Here is a 22,630-nt window from a genome sequence, read left to right as displayed (position 1 = left end):
GCTCTCTTAAAGGGCAAGAACTCTTCATAGCCACCCAGCACTGGAAGGTTTTGTCCAGCATGGCTTTAAAACCTCACTTTGAATAGGACTCTATTGGTTCCTCGCTAGTTTTAAGATAAGTTCTTTGTATGTGTCCAAGGCTGGCTTGGAGCTATCTAGCATCCTGCCTCAGCTTCCTGAGTGATTGGATTACAGGCTTATGCTACTACACATGCTTCCAAATTTTGTATGACAGAAAATATTTCTGAGAGTATTTTTCAAGGAACTGATATGATAGCATTGGTGTTCTTTGGAGAGGGTTGCTGTGAGTCCTGAGTCAGACTGCAGAGCCATTGTGCGCTTCACACCGTTTGAATCTGAGTCAGGTAATGGTCTACCCTATGCAACTCCAAAAGAAATAAATTCCTAGGCTGTGCACTTCACAGTTGGTCCAGTATTAAAGATATTGTCATGGTCAAAGGCATTATTTTAGTCAATTTTAACTATTCCAGTCTGTTTTATAGTTATTTGCGATGAGGTCCAATTTTAACTCTGCCCTTTTTCTTTAGCCACACTGTAAGGTTTTAAGAACAGAGGTGACTTCAGACAATCTTATAGAAGGCTGGTCTACAACCTGGAGTGTGTTAGGGCTTGAGCTGTGTCTGTAGGGGAGAGAATGACCCAGCGTCTGTCTTCTAGAATCTAGTGGGGGAGGGGAGAGGGCAAACATCTCACTGGTTGTTCCAACTTTTTAGATAAAACACCCCTTCGTCCTCCTCGGTCATCTGTTTCCTTCTCTCTGTTCTAGTACTCCTCTCCTTCCTTCCTCTGCCCCTGTTCTCCTCTTCTTCCTCTCTCTCCCCTCGTCTGCTCCACTATCTTTCGCCGGGAAGCGGGCAAGAAACACCAAGTAACGTCAGCACTCTAACGTGTGTGTGTGTGGGCGGGGGACAAAGGGGGGGAGCATGGTCTTGCGCGTGCGCGTCCTAGGGCGCGCGAAAGAGACTCCGGGTGCGGCTCAAGTCTTGCCAGGAGGCGGTGCTTGGCCAGCGGGGGCGGAGCCTGGTCGCCGCGATGACGCGCGCGGGCGTGGCCCGGATAGCGTCCGTTCTCGTGAGAGCGGCAACTGGTGACGGGGTGAGGGGCGGGCGCGTCAGGGCGGCGCGCGGGTGTGTTTGAATCTGGTCCGAGCGCGGGAAACGATGGGTCCCTGGTGAGGTGAGCACTGCGCAGTGAGTTGACTGGGTTGTCTGGCGGCGGGCGGCCGCGGTTGGGCGACGCGACGAGTCCGGGTCTCTAGTCCGCGGCCGCCATCGGTCTCGAACGCTTGTGGAGTGGGAGAGGTGCTGCGGGAGGGCAGAGCAGGACCCGAGCAGACTACGAAGGACCCTAGACCAGGACGGGGGTTCACCAGGGAGGAGCTCAGCCTTGAACCCGGCCTGACTAGGACCTGGGTGCGGACGAGGGAGGACCCCGGAAGGAGACCTGGGTATGACTAGAGAGATCTCTCAGAAAAAGACTCGAGGCTGACTAGAGAGAACTCCGGAGAGGACCTCAGACCAGGACCTGACGCTCACAGCGGACGACTGGACTTGTACTTGGTATGACATAGGGGGCACCCCAAAACTACACCTAGGGCTGATCTAGAGAGGTTCTTGGCTCTGAGCTAATAAGAGACAAAAAATGGCGTATCATTTTGTAAGTCTAGCAGCTGTAGACATTATTTGACAGACTAAGTTGCCAAATACACTTGCGTAAACAAGAACAGTAACCAGAATTAGGAAATGGTCCTCAGCCTTTCTCCATTTTATTCATCAGAAAAAAAAATTATGGTTCACAGTTCAGTCATTTGAATCGTGGAACGAAGTGACTGTATTTAAGATTTACTGTTGTGAGGAGTTGTCAAACTGAGGCTATTTTCTCCTTTTATTCACTTTAAAATAAGAATACATTGTCATTGTGATTCACTGTCTCCATAATTACTGCCAATAATTTTCCATATTCCTGTATTTGTAAAGCATAGGAGCTTTTTAAATTTAATAAGATGAGAGGTCCTATTGCAAATATGGTCTATCCCTTGCTGTAACTATTGTTAAGTTTATATGATATGTTTTGGGCAGGTGTTTTCCTGGGAGATCTCATGCAGGAAGGAGAATGAGCAAGGTCCCTTGAGCTCTCATTATCCTGTAGGGGTGAAGAGGAGGCTGCTGAAGCGAGGCTCGAATGCACCCTCTAACAAGTTCCCAGGTGACCTCATTCTCATTCTCACTTGAAAAACAAGAGAGGATTTGTTGGTTGGGATCTTCTCGGAGGAACAGCACTTTAGGAGTCTGAAGAATTCAGCTGTGGGGCTCAGCTTGAACCTGTTGCACAAGTCAGTTCTTCCCAAGCCAGCATTTAAAAGAGAAAGATTCCCGAGGCAGTTCAGATTTCTTGTTCCTTAGCTGGTAGTTTCATTCACAGTGTAATGAACTAGATATTTTGTTTATGACATCGTCAGTAAATATTTTTTTCAGATTATTATAAGTTTGTGTCAGAATGTTGTTAGAGACCATCTTATATAGATGTATACAAATTTATCAATCTTGAATGTTCGTATCAAATTAACTCCTACGGGAAAATTTGCACGTTTTTCTGGTCTGATTGTATTTCCTACCAGGGTTGTAAAACAGGCTCCCTTAGAGACAGTTTCATCTGTCATGGAAAAACGAGAGACATTTGTCCAAGCGGTTTCAAAGGAACTGGTTGAGGAGTTTCTGCAGTTTGTTCAACTTGATGTAAGTTGTGTTTTATTTTTACTGTCATTTTGACTCTGGACATTAACATTCTAAGATCATGTTCCTAAGTGAAATACAGTTTCTCCCAGTGAGTTCTTGTGTGGGGAGGTGAGTGTTTATTTTTAGAAAGATAAGTAAATTCTTTAGAATTAAATGGACCCACTTTTGGGCTGAGGTAAAAAATAGAATATAAAGAGGAATTAGCCAAAGAGCTCATTGAATTGAGTCCCTGAGGACTGGAGAAGGCAGGTTGTGTTTTAACCTGAAGAGGGTCAGCAGGGCCAGAATGCAGCCATAGATGCAGGGGAAAAGGCAGCAGAGATGGGAAGCTGTATTACTTTTCTGTTGCTGTGGTGGAGCTCCATGACCCAAACCAACATATAAACGAGCTCACTTTTAGTTTATGGTTCCAGAGGGTAAGAGTCCATCATGGTGGGGAGGTGTGCCAGCAGGAGCAGGGAGCTGAGAGCTTACAGCCACAACTGCAAGCTTGTCCGAGCAAACTAGAAGTGGGGTCAGGATATGTAATCTCAAAGCCTGACCTTAGTGATGTATTTCCTTCATCAAGGCTGTATCACTTAAACCTTCCCAAACAGTGCCACCAACTGGGGACCAAATGTTCAAATACCCATGCCTATGGGGGACACCTTTCGTCCAAATGACTGCAGAAACCCTCTTTGCAATTTTAGGAAGTTCAGAGTTTGTCCATTGTGCAGAGAGTAGCCAGCATGTAGACAGGAGAGGAACCATAGAGTAGAGGGGAAACTAGGAAAGAAGACAAGAAGAAGAGGGAAGAAAGATTCCCCTCTGGGAATGCTCGTCTGCCTGCTTGTGCAGAGCAGGTTGAAGGACCAAGCCAGGTAGCTGGAGACAGTAGTGCTGCTTAGCACTGGTGCTGGATTTGCGGTGGAATTGGGAAGCCTTAACTGCGGACATAACAGCACAGTTTGTTTGGATGTAATGATGTGTGGTGAAGGGTGTGGTGGTGTGTGGTGCAGGTACACTGAGGGACTAGAGTGCCTGTTGGCCTTGTGCTAGGAGCCCTGAGCCAATTTGCTTGACCTGTCTTAATTAAGATTATACAGTGAAAATTAAAATGCACAGAATTAGAGAACCTAATAGTGGATTTATTCCTGGCAACATTTATGAAATTGTTTTTCTTCATAAGACGAATGATCTTATAACATGTTCTTATACGGAGGCATAAACTCACAGACCATACCATAGTGGTTTTAGGAGCAAGATATAATTTATAATCGTGTATATGTCTGTTGTAGTAGAAGTGTGTCTGCTTTGTGTTAGAAGTGTAATTCATGCATAATTAATGCCCAGAAGGCTATGGTTATAAGTTGTATGTCATAGTTTAACTAAAATTAGAATGATCTGCGCTGATGGTGATACTAAAAGGCAAATGGAGAGTGGGAGATGAGTCAGGTTATAGAGTGCTTGCCATATAAGCATGAGATCTGAGTTGGATTCTAGCGCCTTTGTAAAATGCCAGGTCCCATGTGGCGTACTATAATCCCTGCATTGGGAAGTGGAGGCAGGAGGATTTCCTAGAGCTTGATAGGCAGCATTCCATGCAGTCAGTGAGCTCTTCTGATCTTCACACAAGTGCACAGATGTACATACACAATGGAAAGGCAAATGTACTCACACAAGGGTATAGTAGTGACCTACTGAGGATCTGTGCTTCTGAAGTCCCTTCATTCTAGCAGCCTGCTAATGCTGAGTCTCAGTGGTGTTGCTTGGCAGCTAGCAGATATCTTAGTGAAATATTTATTAGTGTATCAGTTTGAGGCTTGTTGGTGGGGTCTCGCCATCTGAGTGAGTCGCTGTGCTCCGACATGTGCATTACTCACAGCCACCGTTGGTGCATACTGGCAGTTATAGCACTCAGAACACTGAGGCAGAAGGACCATGAGTTGAAGCTTGTTAGGCTACATGATGGGTTCAAGGACAGCCTGAGTTGTCTCAAATAGCCCACAGAGATTATTGGGGACAATAGAACTAGAAGCACAATCCTAAGATATTTTGCCTATGACACACTAAAGGCAGGAATCTAATAGAAAATAGTAGCACACAGTAAGTCTCTGAGAAACACAAATGCTGTAGTAAGGATGATGCTTTTCCTTGAGAAAGATTAGGAGTTGATAGAAGTAAGTGGCCAGCTTTCACAGTCGCTATCATTCGTGTGTGGGAAGGGAAAACACCAAGAGAGCAGACAAGAGAAGAAACAGACAAACTAGCCTCAGACATGTGGAGCATTAGTACGTAGAGTGCAGTGCAGTGGGTGTGGGGAGGTGGGGGAGCTGTGATCCATGGAGGGATGGAGCTAATGATAACATTTTTAAGAAAGTATTTTTGTTTTAGAAAAATGCACCCCAATATTTGGGGTTGGAGTTACATGCCTACAACTGTGTTAAAGGTTCCGAAACAAAGAATGATTCTAGGATAAAGAATACAGCAACTGGTAACCACTAACTACGTCTGGAATTCTTGTGTATACTTGAGTGTATCCGTTTAACATGGGGTACACATGTGGAGGCCACATGGGGTCTCAGGTCTTCAGATGTCTTCCATCTCTTTTTTTTTTTTTTTTTTTTTGGTTTTTCGAGACAGGGTTTCTCTGTAGCTTTGGAGCCTGTCCTGGAACTAGCTCTTGTAGACCAGGCTGGTCTCGAACTCACAGAGATCCGCCTGCCTCTGCCTCCCAAGTGCTGGGATTAAAGGCGTGCGCCACCATCGCCCGGCCGTCTTCCATCTCTTGTTTGAGACAGGATCTCATTAGCCTGGAACTTTTCCATGTAAGCTCTTGTAGCTAACCCAAGAGCTTCCAGAGATCCTCTTATCTTTTGTCGTAGAGTCAGGCTGCCATGTTCAGCTTTTTAGATGAGTTCACGGCATCCAAACTTGGGTCTCCCCAGCCCTGTACTTTTTTGAAAGTTTTATTTAAACTTGCAATTCATTATGTTATTTTTCACATTAATTTTTAATTTTTCTCTTCACTTTTCCCTGTCTCTTTGCCCTCTTCCCATGTGCTCCCACCCTCAGTGTCTGCCTTTCTGCTTGCAGTTCACATGTGTATTTTTGTGGTGCGTTTCCTTACCCCCAGTACCACTTTCTGCCCTTCCACGGTCTTTTATGGAGTTTAACAGCCTACACCCACTTTCACACCCACTTATATACATAACACATATAAGCATTAAAATTAAAATCTGCATATGAGAAAGAGCAGACAATTTGTGATGAGTCTGGGTCACCTTCGTTTACACAGTATTCTGTAGATCTATCAATTTTCCTTCAAACTTCATTTTTCTGTACAACTGAATAAAATTCCACTGTATATAAAACTGCATTAAGATCCTCAAGATGACACTTTAACAATTATTTTCAGTACCTATTTATGTTGTGACAATTGTTGAAACATAAGTAGGTGAGCTATAGTCACTTTTCCTGCTCCAGGATCCAGCTCAGCATCAGGCTGTGCCTGTAGCTGTCACATCTCTTAAATGCTCTTTAACCCAGAATTCTAGACAGTATCTAGAATTGCCACAGTACTGAAGGTTTGAAGGTGTTGGTGGCTCTTTTTTATTCTTTTTTCTATTAGCCAATCCAGCCAGATCTAGTGTCTCCTCTCCAGCAGGAGCCACTTAGCAGTGTCGGCCTCTCAGGACAGCCCTGTTTTATGGGGGTCATTGGGTGTTCAGTAGTAGCTTCCTGCTTTCCCGTTGTATCCGCGGGCAACCTGAGGAAACCCGTAACTGTAGATGACCTGTTCCTTGGCACACTTCTATCTGTTTGTTTTTGTATCTGTGAATACTTCTTTCCAGAGTCTGTTACTATGGTGACCATAAATTTGTCATTTGTGAACCATGTATTTCTTTAGTACTTATTCATTGGTGCTCTGTAGCATGCCTGTGCTATTAATGAATGATCTGTTATTAACTTGCCATATAGCCTCACTGATGCTGGTTTAATTCTCTAGGCTGAACTTGGACTGTCCCAGAGCAGCTGCTGGAAAGGCCTTTTATTGGGTTTTGCACTTCGTCTGACACTTACTGTGTCAGAGTGACCTGGGCAGTCTGTCCAGGTGAGAATAGAAGTCAGAGGTGCTAGGGACTCAGTGACTCAGGCAGAGACTGCTGTTTAGGGCTGAGGAGCAGATGATGTGGACAAAGACATGGAAGGAAGGGAATCTGAGCCTTTGTTTGTTGCTGTTCCTGTTGCCTTCGTTACCTCCAGCATACTTGACAGCTGAGGTGGGGTGTTGACATTTTAATTGATTTTAGGGATTTTTAAGTGGGTGGTGAAATTTTAAACTTTAAAGTTCTAAGGAAAAAGAGGCAGAGGAGAGATTTGATGCTTTCTGTTTGGTAATCCTGTTCTTTTTCCCTATTTGAAAAGGATTTGAAAACTAACCAAATGCTTAAACATGTAACTAATTTAATACTTAAATTTTTCTATTAATACAAGTATGAAAAGAGTACAACTAATTTTTCATATTTTGTATTTTTTTAAATTTATTTTACAGAAAGATTCTTCTGAACCTTTCAGTTTAAGTGAGTTACTAGACGAATTATCAAGGAAACAGAAAGAGGAATTATGGCAAAGGCTGAAGGACTTACTGACAGAAACGTTGTTAGAAAGCCCGGTGGATGGGTGGCAGACAGTGGAAGACCAGGGTGAAGATGGAATGGAATCAGAGCCCAGTCCTAAGATGGTACTTGTCTTTTAGAAATAAAAACGTTCCTTTTTACTGTCTGTTAAGAAAAGATTGTTTATTTGAATTATTGATCTTTGTTTTTAGTCCTGGCCAGCCTGGAACTCACAGGCATACCCAGCTGGCCTTGAACTCAGAGATGACCTGCTTCAGCCTCCTCAGTGCTGGGATTAAAGGCGTGCATTCATCGTGCCAGATTTGAATAGTTGAACTTTCAAGTTAAGAAATAAATGTGCTATATGCCAGTTCTGTTCATTGTAATTTTACATGCTGACCAGCCCTGCTGTTGCTGTTCTGCTACACAGTGTTATGATTCTTTTAGGACTCTTGACTTACATTTAATTTTAATCTGTTTTTTTACAATAAGCTAGAGGTGGTTTCATTTTAGAAATTTATTAGCTATTCAATTTTTTTTTAAGTTGGGTGTTTCTTATTTTATCTCCCTTGTGTTTTATTTATAGAAAAAGAGCATAGAAATAATACATGCAATTACATCTGTAATTCTCGCTTCTGTATCTGTAATAAATGAACATGAGAACTATGGGGCCCTCCTGGAGTGTGCTGTTATATTAAATGGTAAGTGGCATGTTCAGTAGCGGGCACTCACATGACATCTTTTAAGAAGTCACCTGTTTTCACGAGTGTGTGGCAATCTGGAACAGAACTTTAAAGGCATGCCTTGGCACTCATGTTCTCTTCTCTCAGGACCCCCAGAGGAATCGAGTTAGCTCTGCTGATGAGGGCTCTGAGTTGCTGACTGCGGTCACTTGCAGGGTCTTCAGGACTCCTAGAACTAATAATAACAAGTGCTGTTGAAGGGCATATCTGACTGCTGATTTCTCAGTTTGTGCTATTGCATCAGAACCTGGGAATCTGTCTTTGAATGTTTTCCTAGAGGATGACCATGGTCTCTGGAGTCATCCTTGATTCTCATAGCTCTTGTTAACTTTTAACTGCCTGTATACCTGTGATTATTAAATGGGTACACTAGTTTGATTTAATGAAAAACCTGGTTATAAAATATTTACATAAAATTATTTTATAAACATAACAGCAGTTTTGTTTTAAGGATTTCAGAGAACTATCTTTTGAGTACTTTGCTCACTTGAGTATAGTTTCCTGGTACAAATTTTCCTATCAAATTCTCAGTCTCTGTGCCACTTGGTTATCTTTATATTTTTAGGATGCTGCTTTAGTCTGATTTCTTGAAATTAGTAGTTTTTTTCTTTTTATATTTAATTTTTTTTGTTTGTTTTTTGTTTTTGTTTTTTTCCCAGATAGGGTTTCTCTATGCAACAACCCTGACTGTCCTGGAACTGGCTTTGTAGGCCAGGTTGGCCTTAAACTCACAGAGAGTCTGCGTGCCTTTGCCTTCTGAGTGCTGGTATTAAAAGTCCTGGGCCACCACCGCAGGCTTTTAGTTAGTTAGTTAGTTTGTTTGTTTATTTATTTATTTATTTATTTATTTATTTATTTATTTATTTTATTTTATTTTTGGATTTTCGAGACAAGGTTTCTCCGTAGCTTTTTGGTTCCTGTCCTGGAACTAGCTCTTGTAGACCAGGTTGGCCTCAAACTCACAGAGATCTGCCTACCTCTGCCTCCCGAGTACTGGGATTAAAGGCGTGCGCCACCACCGCCCTGTTTGTATGTTTTTAATCTAAATAGAGTTATATTGTTTTCCTCCTCCTTTTTCTCCCTAGAACCCTCCCAGCTACTCTCCCTCTGACCATCTTTCCATGTTGCTACCCCAAGTTGATAGTATCCATTTCTCTGATTATCTTGTTACCCCAGTCAGTATAAACATTAGTTTTCAAGTGCTCTGTGAATTTTAGCACCAGCTTATTGATAGTCCCCAGACTGCTGGTAAAATGAATACTATCATTGTAGTTGCTTCCGGACTTCCAGTTACTTTAGGAGTTTTATATTTGTATGATGGTATTTAGGCTTCTGTGAGTAATTATGGACATATTTCTATCAATATAATTACTGAGCCTTTCTGTTTTTAAAATCAATATTTTCTTTATTGATTGTATTCGCTTTGATTGTTTTCCACCTTTGAGCCAGTACACTGAGATTGTGGTGAACTGGTGGTCAGAACCTATGTTCGTGGTGGTGGTGTTGTAACGACATCAAGATGAACCTTTTTTCTGTGTTAACAGATTTGGCTGTCTCTCTGTAGATCAGGCTGGCCTTGAACTCACAGAGATCCTCTTGCTTCTGCCTTTCAAGTGCTGGGATTAAAGGTGTGTGCCACCACTGTTCAGCTTGTACCCTTTTTTATAACACTTGTAATTCTTTTTTTAAAACTAAGTATTGGAATCCAATCCATAAATAATAATTATCTGGCAAATTAAACTAGTGTTTGTGTAGCAAGGCCTTTGGCCAGGTCATAATACTCTGCACTTTTGAGTCTGAATTGGTATAATTTGCTTAATAACAGAAAATCTTTGTGCTGTGTTTTAGGTATTTTATATGCACTACCTGAATCTGAACAAAAACTCCAGAATTCTATTCAGGATCTGTGTGTCAAATGGTGGGAAAAGGGCCTACCTGCCAAGGAGGACATGGGGAAGACTGCGTTTGTCATGCTGCTGAGGAGAAGTCTGGAGACTAAGACAGTATGTTTGCTTCCTTCAGGAGACACTCAGTGAGGGGTGGGTCTGTAGCTTCCCAGTTTAGGGGTGTTTCTTAAAAAGATGTATAGAAGCCGGGCGGTGGTGGCGCACGCCTTTAATCCCAGCACTCGGGAGGCAGAGGCAGGCGGATCTTTGTGAGTTTGAGGCCAGCCTGGTCTAGAAGAGTTAGTTCCAGGACAGGAACCAAAAAGCTATGGAGAAACCCTGTCTCGAAAATTAAAAAAAAAAAAGATGTATAGAGGTCATATCTGAAAATTTTTTCATGTTGTCACTATGTCCTACTTTTTTATGACCCTATATTATTTATGATATAAAATATATATTTAGCTTGAAATAGAACTTTACTGTTCATGAAAGAAGGAAAGGCTGAGACACTGCTGCTTTGCTCTCTCCTGTCATCCTCAGGGGGCAGACGTGTGTCGGCTGTGGCGCATCCATCAGGCCTTGTACTGCTTTGGTTATGATTTGGAGGAAAACAGAGACGTTAAAGACATGCTGCTCGAGTGCTTCATAAACGTTAATTACATCAAGAAGGAAGAGGTAAGTAGGTTGTTTTTCTTTTTGTCTTGCTGGTGGGCTACTAATTGATTGTTTTCTCAAGTTCACGTGGCTGCCGCTTATACTGTGCTGTTTTGTGGGAAAGCCAGCATAGCCATTAAGAGCTGTGTGCTAAACTGGACATGGTGGCGCGTGTGGGGAGCAGAGACAGACAGGCAGATCTCTGAGACATCAAGACTAGCCTGGTCTACAAAGCAAGTTCCAGATCAGCCAGCACTGCTACAGAGAAATCCTGTCTCGAAAGCACCCCATCCCCAAAATAGAACTGTATACTTACTCCACACCAGTTTAACTGGATGGCCCTGATGGGGCACATGCTTCCCTGACCCTGGCTTATTTCTGTCATTAAATTGGATGGAAATAGGTGGGTTGTAGAGAACTGGAGGAACCACAGTTACATTTTAAACTAAGGTGAGTGTTTTACACACACACACACACACACACACACACACATTTTATAATAAATATATAGTACTATATACATATAAAATATGAACATTTCATGGTGAAAAGATGGTTACTCCTTGGAGACTGCCATGGGGCCTGACTTTGTGCACAGACATATGTACACATATGTAAGTGTGAGAAAGCCCATCGCTGTGGTTGAGATCTACTACTCTCTTTTCTACTTCCACAGAGTTTCTGTTAACTGTGATAAAATACCATGTCCAAAAGCAACTCAAGGAGGAAAGGATTTATTTCATCTTAAAACTCTCTAGTCATGGCAGAAACTCAAAGCAGGAATCTAGAGGCAGGAACTAAAGCAGAGAGCAGGGCGGAATTCTGTTTACTGGATTTCTTCCCATGGTTTGCTCAGCCTGTGGTCATTTTTTTTGTTGTTTTTTTATTCTTTGAGACAGGGTTTCTAAACTCTTTTGTAGCCCTGACTATCCTGGCCTTAAGCATAGGTTATTGTTATTTTAATATTGTGCTTGAAATGTCTTCTTTCTTTTTTAATCTCACTATGTGGCTCTGGATGGCCTGGAACCCTCTGTGTAGACCAAGCTAGCCTCAGACTCATAGAGATCCTCCTGCCTCTGGCTCCTAAATGTTGGGATTAAAGTTTATACCATCAAGCCCCCTCAGCCTGCTTGCTTGCTTGCTTGCTCGCTCGCTCGCTCGCTCGCTCGCTCCCTCCCTCCCTCCCTCCCTCCCTCCCTCCCTTCCTCCCTCCCTCCCTTCCTTCTTTCCTTCCTTCCTTTCTTTTTTGAGACAGGGTTTCTCTGTCTCATGAGTGCCTGGCTGTCCTGGCAATGACTTTGTAGATCAGGCTGGCCTTGAACTCACAGAGTCCATCCAGCTGCCTCTGCCTCCACTGCCTGCTTTCTTAAACCATTCAGGACCACATGTCTATGAGTAGCATTACCCACAATGGCCTGGTCCCTCTCACATCATTCATTATTCAAGAAAATGCCCATGTCTTATGAATACATTTTCTTGATCGAGGTTCCCTCCTCTCAGATGACTCTAGCTTGTATCAAGTTGACCAAACAGTAGCCAGTGTGAAGGTGGAGAGAGTGTGTGTATGCTGTGAATTGAACCCAGAGCCTCATGCATGCTAGGTAAGTGCTCTACTACTGAGCCTCCCCCAGCCCCATAATTGTGTTTAATTGGCAAATACACAAAAATTGCCATCACACAGTAGTCTTCATTTATTTTTCTACCATTCAAGGAATCTATTGAGGGGCTTCTGGCCTCTTGTACTGCCCATTGCGGGCCAATCCCGTAAGTGAACTGAGCAAGTTCAGTTCAAATGGCCAATTCTAGTGGAGATGTGCTTTAATTGTAAATTGTACATGTACTAGAGAATGTAGCATGAAAAAAAAAGAATGTGTCTTAATGATTTTTTTTATATTTAGTATATATTTACTGTAAATGGTATTTTGTAAGTATGCCTTCATATGAAATATTTTTGGAGCTGGGGCTATAACTAAGTGGTAGAGATCTTGACTAGCATACATGAGGCCCTAGATTCAATTTCCATTCTTGCCAATTTTTTTTAAAAAATGTAAATAAACATAATCTTACATTAATGTGGTTTCTGGGAATAGTTCTGTTATGAGGTCACTATGCAGTGGTTATTGAGTTTGGACTGTGTACCCTTGCTGGGGTGCAGGGTGACCATAATACAGAGTGTTTGGGTTGCGTGTGTCCTAAAGTAACAGTTTCTGCAGCCATTTCTCCTGGAGCAGTAGAGAAGGTTTCTTCAGGGTCCCATGGAAGTCTCCAGTCGCTAGCCTATAGGGTTTATGTGATTAGCACCAATTTCTTTGGCTTCACCAGGAAAGTCTGTCTCTAACAGCAGGTGCCCTGTCAGACTCCGGGTATGTCTTGAGTGAAGTGGCAACGGCACAGTACTGTATAGGATATGTGTGGTGACATCGCTGTTGGGAAGATGACAAGCATTAGGGTTGCACTTTCACATCCAGGATTGTTTGGAAGTTGGTGAGAATAAAGAAGTTTAACGTGGGGTCAAAGAGTTCAGGCATTCTTTGGTTTTACAGTATAAACTACCCATCATAATCAGATCGAAAGTTTTATGAACTCATGTGAAGGTCAGTGTAGCTGCGTGTCTGAGGTCCTTGAAGACAGATGCTCAGTCATACAGCTGCTGCTCTTCCCATGGGGGGAATGTCTGTGACCCATGGGTCTCTGCTGTCAGGCGCGTCACCTGTAGCACTTCCCGCTTCAACCCCTGTGCATGCCACGTGATAATGACATGGGCTTCTTTATCAGTAGCTGACTTTGGATGGACTAAGCAATATATGCTATTAGAAGAGTTTCATTTAGTTGCAGCTTTGTTATTTGAGATGATGTCTGTGTTGCCAGGCTGACCTTGATCTTGTTATATTTTGTCTCAGCCTCCCATGTACGCGAGATTACAAGTATGTGCCACCATACCCAGTTTATTCTTTTTTTCATCTACAGGGAAGAAGATTTCTTAGTTTTCTTTTCAGTTGGAATATAGACTTTATTAAAATGATCCATGAGACCATTAAAAATCAATTGTCTGGATTACAAAAGTAAGTACTACAGGTTTTGTTTTGACCTTTGAGTCTCTTGACTTATTTTAAAAGGTGTGTGTGTGTGCGTGTGTGTGTATTATAAGGCTTTGCTGGGTAGCCCAGTTTGACTTCTCGATACACAGTATTCTTATTGCCTCAGCTTCCTAGTTGTAGCTGTTTATAAACCACCCTGTTTACGTTAAAATATTAGAAGCTTTAGAAGTTGTATCTTATAATATACTACTGTATTTTTAGATAGTTGTTTTCCTCTAGTAAATTATTTTCCAGTAGTGAGATTTTAACTTGTAGTTTTTTTAGTTCCCCTCTTTTCTTTCACCAAGATGGTGTGTTTGCTGCCCCTGTTGATCTCCAGTCCCTGGGCTACCTCCGTCTCTGGAGTAGCTGGAACAGAAAGCAGTGCTGATTCTTTGGTCAGATATTTGACAGTTAGAGCTTTGTCTTATTCATAGCAAAGTTCATTTTACTAGTAGTCAGGGGGCATTTTGAATATAGAGTACACCACCTAATTGGGTGTGGGCTGAACGGTGTGGTTGCTGTGAGAAGCCCTGCAGTGTAAATAAGAAAAGCCTACCACTTTTTATATTCAGCAGTCAGAACTGCCAAGCAGCTGTGTGCATTTACTTAGGTGCTTTGTTGACTACTCTCTCTGCATTTTAAAAAGTCATTTCCTACATCTGAGGTAGGCTTCAGTTTCTAAATTCCTTAGTGTCAGGTAGCTATAAGCTCTGAGTTGGGATTTAATTCTAGTCTGAGTATGAAACTCTTGCTGTATTCTAGATTGCTTTCTCGTCTTTGTAAAATGTTTATGCTGAGCAAATTTCTAAACTTAGGTGATTCTAAAGCTGAATCCTATTGTAGCTTTTTCTGTTTATAAAGAATTAGTATTTCTAATGAATTACTTATTTATTTTTTGGGTGTGGGTGTGAGAGTTACTTCTCTCTTCCCATCGATTGGCATCTGGACTTGGCAGCAAGTACCTTTACCAGCTCTGCTACCTTTGAAGTTTTTGACTTTAGAATTTAATTCTGAGCCTGTGCTGTCACTGCATCCCAGGCAGTGGTAGCATTCTCACTGAAGCCTTGGCTCGGAAGGAGTCTGTCTGTACCCCAGCTTCCTTTCCCAGTCTTGCCATCATCCTCTTTCCACTTCAGGCAGGTGATACTGCAGATTTGCTGAGCCATAGCCTGTATTTGTTTCCTCTTCCTACGGCAGGAAAGTGCTATATGGTAAAAGTATAACTATTTAAACATGCATTAACATTTTTTTAATAGGTCTTTGATGGTACACATTGCAGAAATTTACTTCAGAGCTTGGAAAAAGGCTTCAGGGAAAATATTGAAGGTATTTTCATTTTATTTAATATCTGCTATAGTTTAGTTACCCACGTATCCATGGGTGGTCTATTTAAAACTTGTGCCTAGTCCATCTGAAAATCAAGCTGATTAGTGATTTTGATAGAAATGTGATAGGCTGACACAGGCATAGCCCCAGCTGTCACCTTACTGGGATGTGCAGTTTCAGTGAAGTCCAGGGGCTTGTGTTCCTTATTCTGTTGTTTCTGGGGCTAGACTGTACACTTACCTCTGGTTATTAGGCTATTGGAGTGTCACAGTCAAAGGGAAATGTGTTGCAAGTTGGGTGTACTGGGCTAAACAACATGTAGTATTAAAATAATTTGACTTGTTTCTTTTTTCTGTGTTTTTCTGGCTACTTGAAAGTGTAAAGCTGCATTTATGTTTGGATTCCGTATTCATGGATGGTGCTGTTGAGGATCCTTGGGTGCCTCTTTCAGTGATGTTATTTTAAGAAGTTTGTGACATACACTTTGATTATAGTTAGCCCATCCCAACCCTACTGTATATGTTAGGAAGATGGAGCTTTGCATTTCTCAGTCCGTCAGTGTCTGTTACCCCATTGTCTGTTTTCTCATTCTGTGTTCTCAAAGAGTAAAACTTACTCTTAATCCAAAAGTGTTGTTGGTGAGCGGACATCCCTCCTGACTTCTGTTTGGAGTGACTGGTGGAGGTGATGGAATGACAGAGCAAGTGGAGTGCAGTTTCTAGCCACACTGCATGCTTATACTTGGTCTTTATTGCTCGTATTTGCCATTTTCTGCTTTATCTAGAGATCAAAGCTACTATATTCCCCTGTAGGCGATTTATAAGCTAGTTTAAAAGTATGTAGTCTTTTTGGCAGAAGGGCAGAACCAGGGCATTTAATTTGCTTATTTGTTTAGAATTTTTTTTTTAAATTCATTTTGTTATTTTAATTATGTATCTCTGTGAGGGTCTGTCTATGTGTAGGTTTATGCACATTGAGTTTCAGGTCTGTTGGAGGCCAGAGGCATTGAATCCCCCGGAACTCGAGTTACAGGAAGTTTTGAGTCACCTGACATATGTGTTGAGAATTGAACTTGAGTCCTCTGGAAAAGCACCTCTTTCCTACTCTTAGCTACTGAGCTATTGCTCCACCTCCACCTCCCTTTTGGTTTTTGAGGTTAGCCTGGTCTAAAATTCATTGTCCCGCTGCCTTAGCCTTCTAAATGCTGATATTAAAGGTCTGTTTAATCATTTTAATTCAGATAGGTAGATAGATAGACGGATAGATGTGTGTGTGTGTGTGTGTGTGTGTGTGTGTGTGTGTGTGTGTGTGTGTGTTTGAGACAGAGTTTCTCTGTGTAGCAGCTCTGGTTGTCCTGGAACTTGCTCTATAGACCAGGCTGACCTTGAACACTCAGAAACCCACCTATCTCTGCCTCCTGAATTTTGGGATTAAAGGTGTATGCCACCTCTGGCCAATTTTTATTCTTATTTTTTGTACATATCATTTTTTAAACATTTTTTGTGTGTCATATTTGCATATGCGTGAGTGGGTGCATGTGTGCTGTAGCATATGTGGAGGTCAGGACAGCTCTCAGGAGTCGGCTCTGCTTCCAGTGGAGTCCTAGATATTAAACTCAGGTTGTCCAGCTTGACAGCAAGTACCTATTCTCAGGATCTGAAAGTTGCCGTTGTGATTTTGCTTGTTGCTCCCTCTTTATGTCTGTGCCATCGATGTGTTGGAGGTACCTGTAGAAGGGAATGCCATATTCTGATAGTTCCAGTTTGTCTTCATGGCATGTGTAACTTCTGGGACATGTGGCATAGCTCCTGTCTCACCATTTGTCAGATAGCCTGTTATCCCACATTCAGAGACTCACCAAGATGATACTGATAGCAATACCTGTGTCCCTCCCTAATGCCACAAAGTCCTTGTGCCCTGGAGTGTGGGGTAACGCATAGTCCTCTGGGTCTGCCTTTTCCTTTGTCTTACCCTGAGGCTCTTTAGCATTGTGGGCTATCAAGGAGCTTCTCACACACTTCTCCAGCACTTGTCAGAGAGTCCCAAATCTCATTTTGGTCTCTGGAGTTCTACTGCATTTCTAGAGAGGTTCTTGAAACAGGTTAAAGCTTGTGATGTTCAGCCAGGTCAGTATGACTGTTCTGAGGTCTCTGTCTGGCCAATGTACACTCCTTTTTCCTAGTCTCTGTACTTTGTCTGTTGAGACCTGTCTTCTAATGATTGTGGGAAGCTTGCCTTGCAATATTGCTCAGACACTGGTCCGTTAGATACAGTAGAAGCAACTAAGTGTACTCTTTGTATTGAAACTGAAGGAATAGTGAGGGGCATGGACATATAGTGACAGCTCTGACACAATGGTGTAGGCTTTCTTTCCTGAGGGGGAGGATCCCATGGTTGCCTGCCAGTGTGCACTGCCTGTGGGATGTATGCTTGTCATTGCTCTTATTGTTTCAGACCATTGAAAATGCCTGCATCCAGGACTTCATGTTCCATGGCATCCACCTTCCAAGGAGATCTCCAGTGCACTCCAAAGTGCGAGAGGTGAGTGGGGCACCTCTGACCCACCAGCTGTGAGTGAATTATTATTAAGATCCATTTTCAGCCTTCCTATTTGTTTTGGCTAAATTTACAAATTCATAATTTCACCCCACCAGTCAAAGGAGTTTCTCAGAAATCTGATATTTGGTATCTTGGTTTCTGCTACCAACTCTGTGATGAGGAAAGAAAGGGTACACTGTCATCAAGCCAGCTGGGCCTGTGTGCTTTAAGAGTAACTTTGTGGCAAGTGAATTGTGTTTTCTCTTTTAAACTGCTTAAAGCCTTTCTGTGAAGTGAGAACATCATCCATACCAAAACATGATAATATTGTACTCAAAAAGAAAACTATACTACCAATGAGACTCATAAAAATAAACGGGTTTGGTACTTTCTGTTTGTAATTCCATTGATCAGGAGAATCATGACTTGGAAACTAGCCTGAGAAGTGTAGTATGAGACATTTTCAAAAATTTAAAAAGACAGTGAAGCCTACCATTAGAAAACTGTGATCATGCTGTTGTTCACTGAAGGTTTTCACAAATAAATTTTCTGAAGGAATGGATTCCAGTAATAAAGTCAGACTGCACAGGCTGACTATCAAAGAAGAAGATGGTCTGTTTCTGATTATAATCATAAGTTTTGGGAAGAATGAAGTATCTCAGTTAAGCGTGTGCTAAAAAAGAGTGTTGTATAGAAGCCTGTTCAATATGCAGTCTTAAGGTAGCTGGTGCCTATCCCTGGTGAACATCAGAGCCAATAGAGGGTGAATGAGTATTTGAGTCGCAAAATCAGGCAAAGTCCTGTTCATGCTCCCCTTTTCCATTTTACACTTAAAATTAGAGCTCTATGGAGGTTATGTGGCTCTTGATAGGCTAGTAAGAATTTAATTTTTGGTGGAGTGGTGGTGGTTTAATCTGAGCACTTGATAGGCAGAGACAAACAGATCTCCGTGAGTTCCAGGATGGCCAAGGCTACACAGAAATCCTGTCTTGAAAAACTTAAAAAAAAAAAAAAAGAGGGGAATTTATTTTTATATTTATTTGTTTTTTGAGATAAGTTCTTGCTGAGTTATCCTGAATGGCCTAGAGATGTTGGGCTCAGGTTTCTTCTGTCTCTGTCTCTCAATTAGTGAGACAGCTACTCTACCGTGTATCATTGGATGGTAGACATTAGAACCTAGATGGTATTAGAATTCAGGGCCGTTGATTATTACTTTGGCTATGATTTTCTACTTGTAATTTGTCTTGTATCTGTTGTAGGTCTTGCCAGAAAATATTGCAAATGTCAAATGGTGGGATGGGGCAGAATAACCTTTCCTTTTTTTGGAGATTTCTGTTTGTTTATTTTGAGGTAGACTCTTGTAGCCCAGGCTAATTTCAAGCTCACCATTCTCTCTTAGCCACCTGAAGGTACAGCACTACAGCTGACTGCTGAGGGTACACTACAACAGCTGACTCCTGAGGGTACAGCATCACAGCTGACTCAAATACTTTATAAAGAACTCCATAGCTTCTGCTTTGTCTCTCGTTCTTTCCCTTTAGGTGCTGAGTTACTTTCACCAACAGAAAGTCCGTCAGGGAGTGGAAGAGATGCTGTATAGGTTATATAAGCCCATCCTGTGGAGAGGACTGAAGGTAATGTGTAATGTTTCCCAGTGTGGCATGTGCTTCAAATTGAGCCTGTGCTAATTCAGAAACCTATCAAGGCAGTGAAAATAAGACAGGAGAAGGTGCTTTATGGCATTGCAGAATGAAATTTCTTATGTTTTTGCACAGTGTTGCCCATCTTAGCCACCTGGGCTCGAGTGATCCTCCTGTCTCAGCCCCATGTAGGTGTGTACCACCATTGCTGGCTCTCTGTTTTTAACTGAGATTTTTAAATGAAGAGCATTTCTTTGGCCCACTTAACTACAAAGGTGGATCAGGTGAGTACTGAGTAAACAGGTGCCTGGGGTGTGCACAGACATCAGTGAGCCTGGCTAGAGTAGCAGCTGTGCCACCTGCCGTATGCTCTCATGCCTGAGATGAGGGCAGCAGCAAAGACATTCTGTGAGTGTTTTCTTGAGCACCTCATTCTACACAAACAGAAGTCTGGTGTGACTAGAAGGCAGTAACCGTCTCTTAAGGATACAGGCACTTTTTTTTTTCCTTTTACTTAGGCTGAAAATTGCAAAGTTTAATCAATGAAACGAGGAAGCTGATCTTTAATATCTGTTGGCATTGAACTGAGATTTTGGCTTAATTTAAGGATGACTTTTCAAAGTTTGGCCATTACTTTTGTGATGCCAAAAGTAGAGCCCAGGGCTCCATACATACTAAGTGTGTACTTTTCCACTAAGTTGTACCCACAGCCTAGTTTTCCAATTTAAAGGTTAAAATTATCTGGACACACACACACACACACACACACACACACACACACACACATATTTATATATTGGTCACAATGTATCTATTTTAGGTGGTAGGGAGCTTATGTGGAGACTAGAGTACAGCCTGCAGGAGTCACTTCTCTATACTATGTGTTCCTGGGATTGAATTTAGCTATCAAATTCAGGGGCACATGCCCTTGTCCTCTGAACCATCTTACCAGCCCCCCTAAACTTTCTTTAACTTGGAAATGAATCTCTACTGAAATTGTGCAAGTATTAATTTGGGAGCACTGAACTCTCAACTTCTAAAAATACTCCTATTTTATAGGCCAGAAATTCTGAAGTTCGGTCAAATGCTGCCTTGTTGTTTGTTGAAGCGTTTCCTGTTAGAGATCCAAACTTCATTGCCACTGAAATGGACAGTGAAATTCAGAAGCAGTTTGAAGAACTATATGTATGTATTGCTGTGGTGTACGGTCATTGCTAACCTGTATGCCTTGTAGCCTACCTGTAACTTGCCAGCAGGGCCAGTCTATGGAGGAATACCCATTTTGCCTATGTCCCAAGAAGCACAGATCCCTTCATTCTTTTTAGTCACTCTTGAAACATTACATAATGTGTCCTTTTGTGGTGTTCAGGATTATGGTCATGCATGCCTCTCCAACGTGGTAGCTTTGTGACTTTGGGCAGGTCATTGACCTTTTCATTGTCTTCATCTGTGACACCATATGGAACATGTGCAGATTTAATTTCATGTCTTTAGTTAGTCATTAAACAATGTAGTAGAACAGATACTCATGTAACCCTTTTATGGGAAGCATGGATTGATGCCGTGTTGCTTTATATACAGGACTAAACGGTTGCAGATTAGGCATCCTGGAGCTAGTCTCCTTGAGGGGACCTAGGGGGACATAGATTGAATGACCAGTATTTCTGCAACCTTAAGTGTCTCTTACTAAGTTTTAAATTCCCAGAGTGCTAATATGTAACAAGAACAATAATTTAAGAGTTGTAACCTTTTTCCCTCTTGTATTTCTAGAGCCTTTTAGAAGATCCCTATCCTAGGGTTCGTTCCACAGGCATCCTTGGTGTTTGTAGAATAACGTGTAAATACTGGGAAATGATGCCTCCTACCATTCTCGTTGACCTCTTGAAGAAAGTCACAGGGGAGCTGGCATTTGATACGAGCTCAGCTGATGTCCGTTGTTCTGTTTTTAAGGTAGGATTTTTAAAGCTATACATGTAACATTTTATTGTAGAATACTTTTGTAGAACTACAGGGATTTTTAGGAAACAGAGAAGGGGGAAATGATTGAAAATCACATATTGTGCTCCTCAGTAGGTAAAATGTTACTGATTGTCATTTATTGGTTGTAATTTCCTTCCTTCCTTCCTTCCTTCCTTCCTTCCTTCCTTCCTTCCTTCCTTCCTTCCTTCCTTCCTTCCTTCCTCTTTTTGGTTTTTCGAGACAATGTTCTCTATGTTGCAGTTCTGGCTATCCTTGTACTAACTCAAACTCACAGAGGTCTGTCTGCCTCTGCCTGATTGCTGGGATTAAAAGCATGTGCCACCATTGCCCAGCTGTGGTGGAATTTCTAGACCAAAACTTTAACTTTTTTGGGGTAAAATTTTATTTGTTTTTAAAATTAAAAAACTATTAATGTGTATGGGTGCTTTGGCTGTATGCTATGTGTGTACCTGGTGCTCATAGTTCCAGAAGAGAGTGTTGGATTGGATTCCATAGAATAGAGTTACAGATGGTTGTGAGCTTTCATGTAGATGCTGGGAATCAAAGTTAGGTCCTCTGTTAGAGTAACCAGATGCAATGGATTCCTTTGGAGCTGGTTTTTTTTTCCCTTTTTCTTTTCTTTTTTTTTTCCCAATTTAACTTTTTATTGATTCTTTGTGGATTTCATATTATGCATCCCACTCTTCTCCCCATCCCTTCCCATCTGCTCTCTACCCTTGTAAATTCTTCCTCCACCCCCCCCCCCGATAAAACAAGGTAAAATTTAAAAGAAAAAAGAAAAATCTTATGGGAGCTGTAGTGTAGCACAGTGAGTCCCACAGTCCTTTAGTCCATATTTTGTTACTGTAAGTGTTCATTGCATTGAGTCATTGATCTTGTTTGAGGTCTCTGGTTTTTGCTACATCAGCAGTACTGGCCCTCACTGGGGCTCCTCTTGATTATTTTGTTGTTGTTCCGTGTCATGGAGATTCTGTAACTCTGGGTCTGCAGAGCCAGTCCCTTCATATGTTCCAGCAGATTACAGATGGGGTGGTTGATGGGATGGGCCAATTACAGCTCTGGTTCTGGGTCTGAGTTTGTCAGTCTGCCAGCTCTCCTTCATTCTCAACACCAGGGTGAGCTCTCTAGTACTGCTCTTCCTAATTCACCCTGTGTAGTAAGCAGCACGGGACAGGGCTGATTCTCCTGCTCTCTTGTTGGCTAGCTCACACCTACCCTGCCAGAGACAGCTCTGCTGTGTTGCCTTGTGCTGTAGCTGGTGAGAGGCAGGGCCAGCTCTCTTGCTCTAGTGACCTCAGGGACAGCTCTCCCCTTAACACAGACCTCAAAGGGCACGGGGGCTTTTCTCCCTTGCCCACACCACCATATGGTAGATACGGGCAGGGCTCGGTCTCTCACGCTCATGTTCTCTGGGACAGCTCACCCATGT

The 22,630-nt window shown here is 42.2% G+C and overlaps 1 protein-coding gene across 3 annotated transcripts in view; it reads left to right on the top strand.

The window, feature by feature from the left end:
* The first annotated feature begins 1,152 nt into the window (after positions 1-1,152).
* Ncapg2 (non-SMC condensin II complex subunit G2) overlaps positions 1,153-22,630 on the top strand; it is a 63,603-nt gene continuing 42,125 nt past the window's right edge. Inside the window, exons 1-13 of one of the 3 annotated variants that reach the window (XM_057783216.1) lie at positions 1,153-1,197; positions 2,100-2,226; positions 2,639-2,756; positions 7,291-7,479; positions 7,941-8,055; positions 9,946-10,100; positions 10,524-10,658; positions 13,605-13,699; positions 14,974-15,043; positions 17,498-17,584; positions 19,123-19,215; positions 20,281-20,406; positions 20,992-21,171. In XM_057783216.1, the coding sequence (XP_057639199.1) occupies positions 2,679-2,756; positions 7,291-7,479; positions 7,941-8,055; positions 9,946-10,100; positions 10,524-10,658; positions 13,605-13,699; positions 14,974-15,043; positions 17,498-17,584; positions 19,123-19,215; positions 20,281-20,406; positions 20,992-21,171 (1,323 nt within the window). In that variant the 5' untranslated portion in view covers positions 1,153-1,197; positions 2,100-2,226; positions 2,639-2,678. Of the gene's footprint in view, positions 1,198-1,521; positions 1,581-2,099; positions 2,227-2,638; positions 2,757-6,783; positions 6,850-7,290; positions 7,480-7,940; positions 8,056-9,945; positions 10,101-10,523; positions 10,659-13,604; positions 13,700-14,973; positions 15,044-17,497; positions 17,585-19,122; positions 19,216-20,280; positions 20,407-20,991; positions 21,172-22,630 lie in introns of those variants that run through there. The other 2 variants (XM_057783215.1, XM_057783217.1) reach the window with 2 other exon arrangements.

Source organism: Chionomys nivalis, chromosome 10 (genome assembly GCF_950005125.1).
Source record: "Chionomys nivalis chromosome 10, mChiNiv1.1, whole genome shotgun sequence".
In the NCBI taxonomy this organism is placed as follows: Eukaryota; Metazoa; Chordata; class Mammalia; order Rodentia; family Cricetidae; genus Chionomys; species Chionomys nivalis.
Note: the sequence above shows the minus strand (reverse complement) of the source record. Positions and strands in the feature narration are given on the sequence as shown.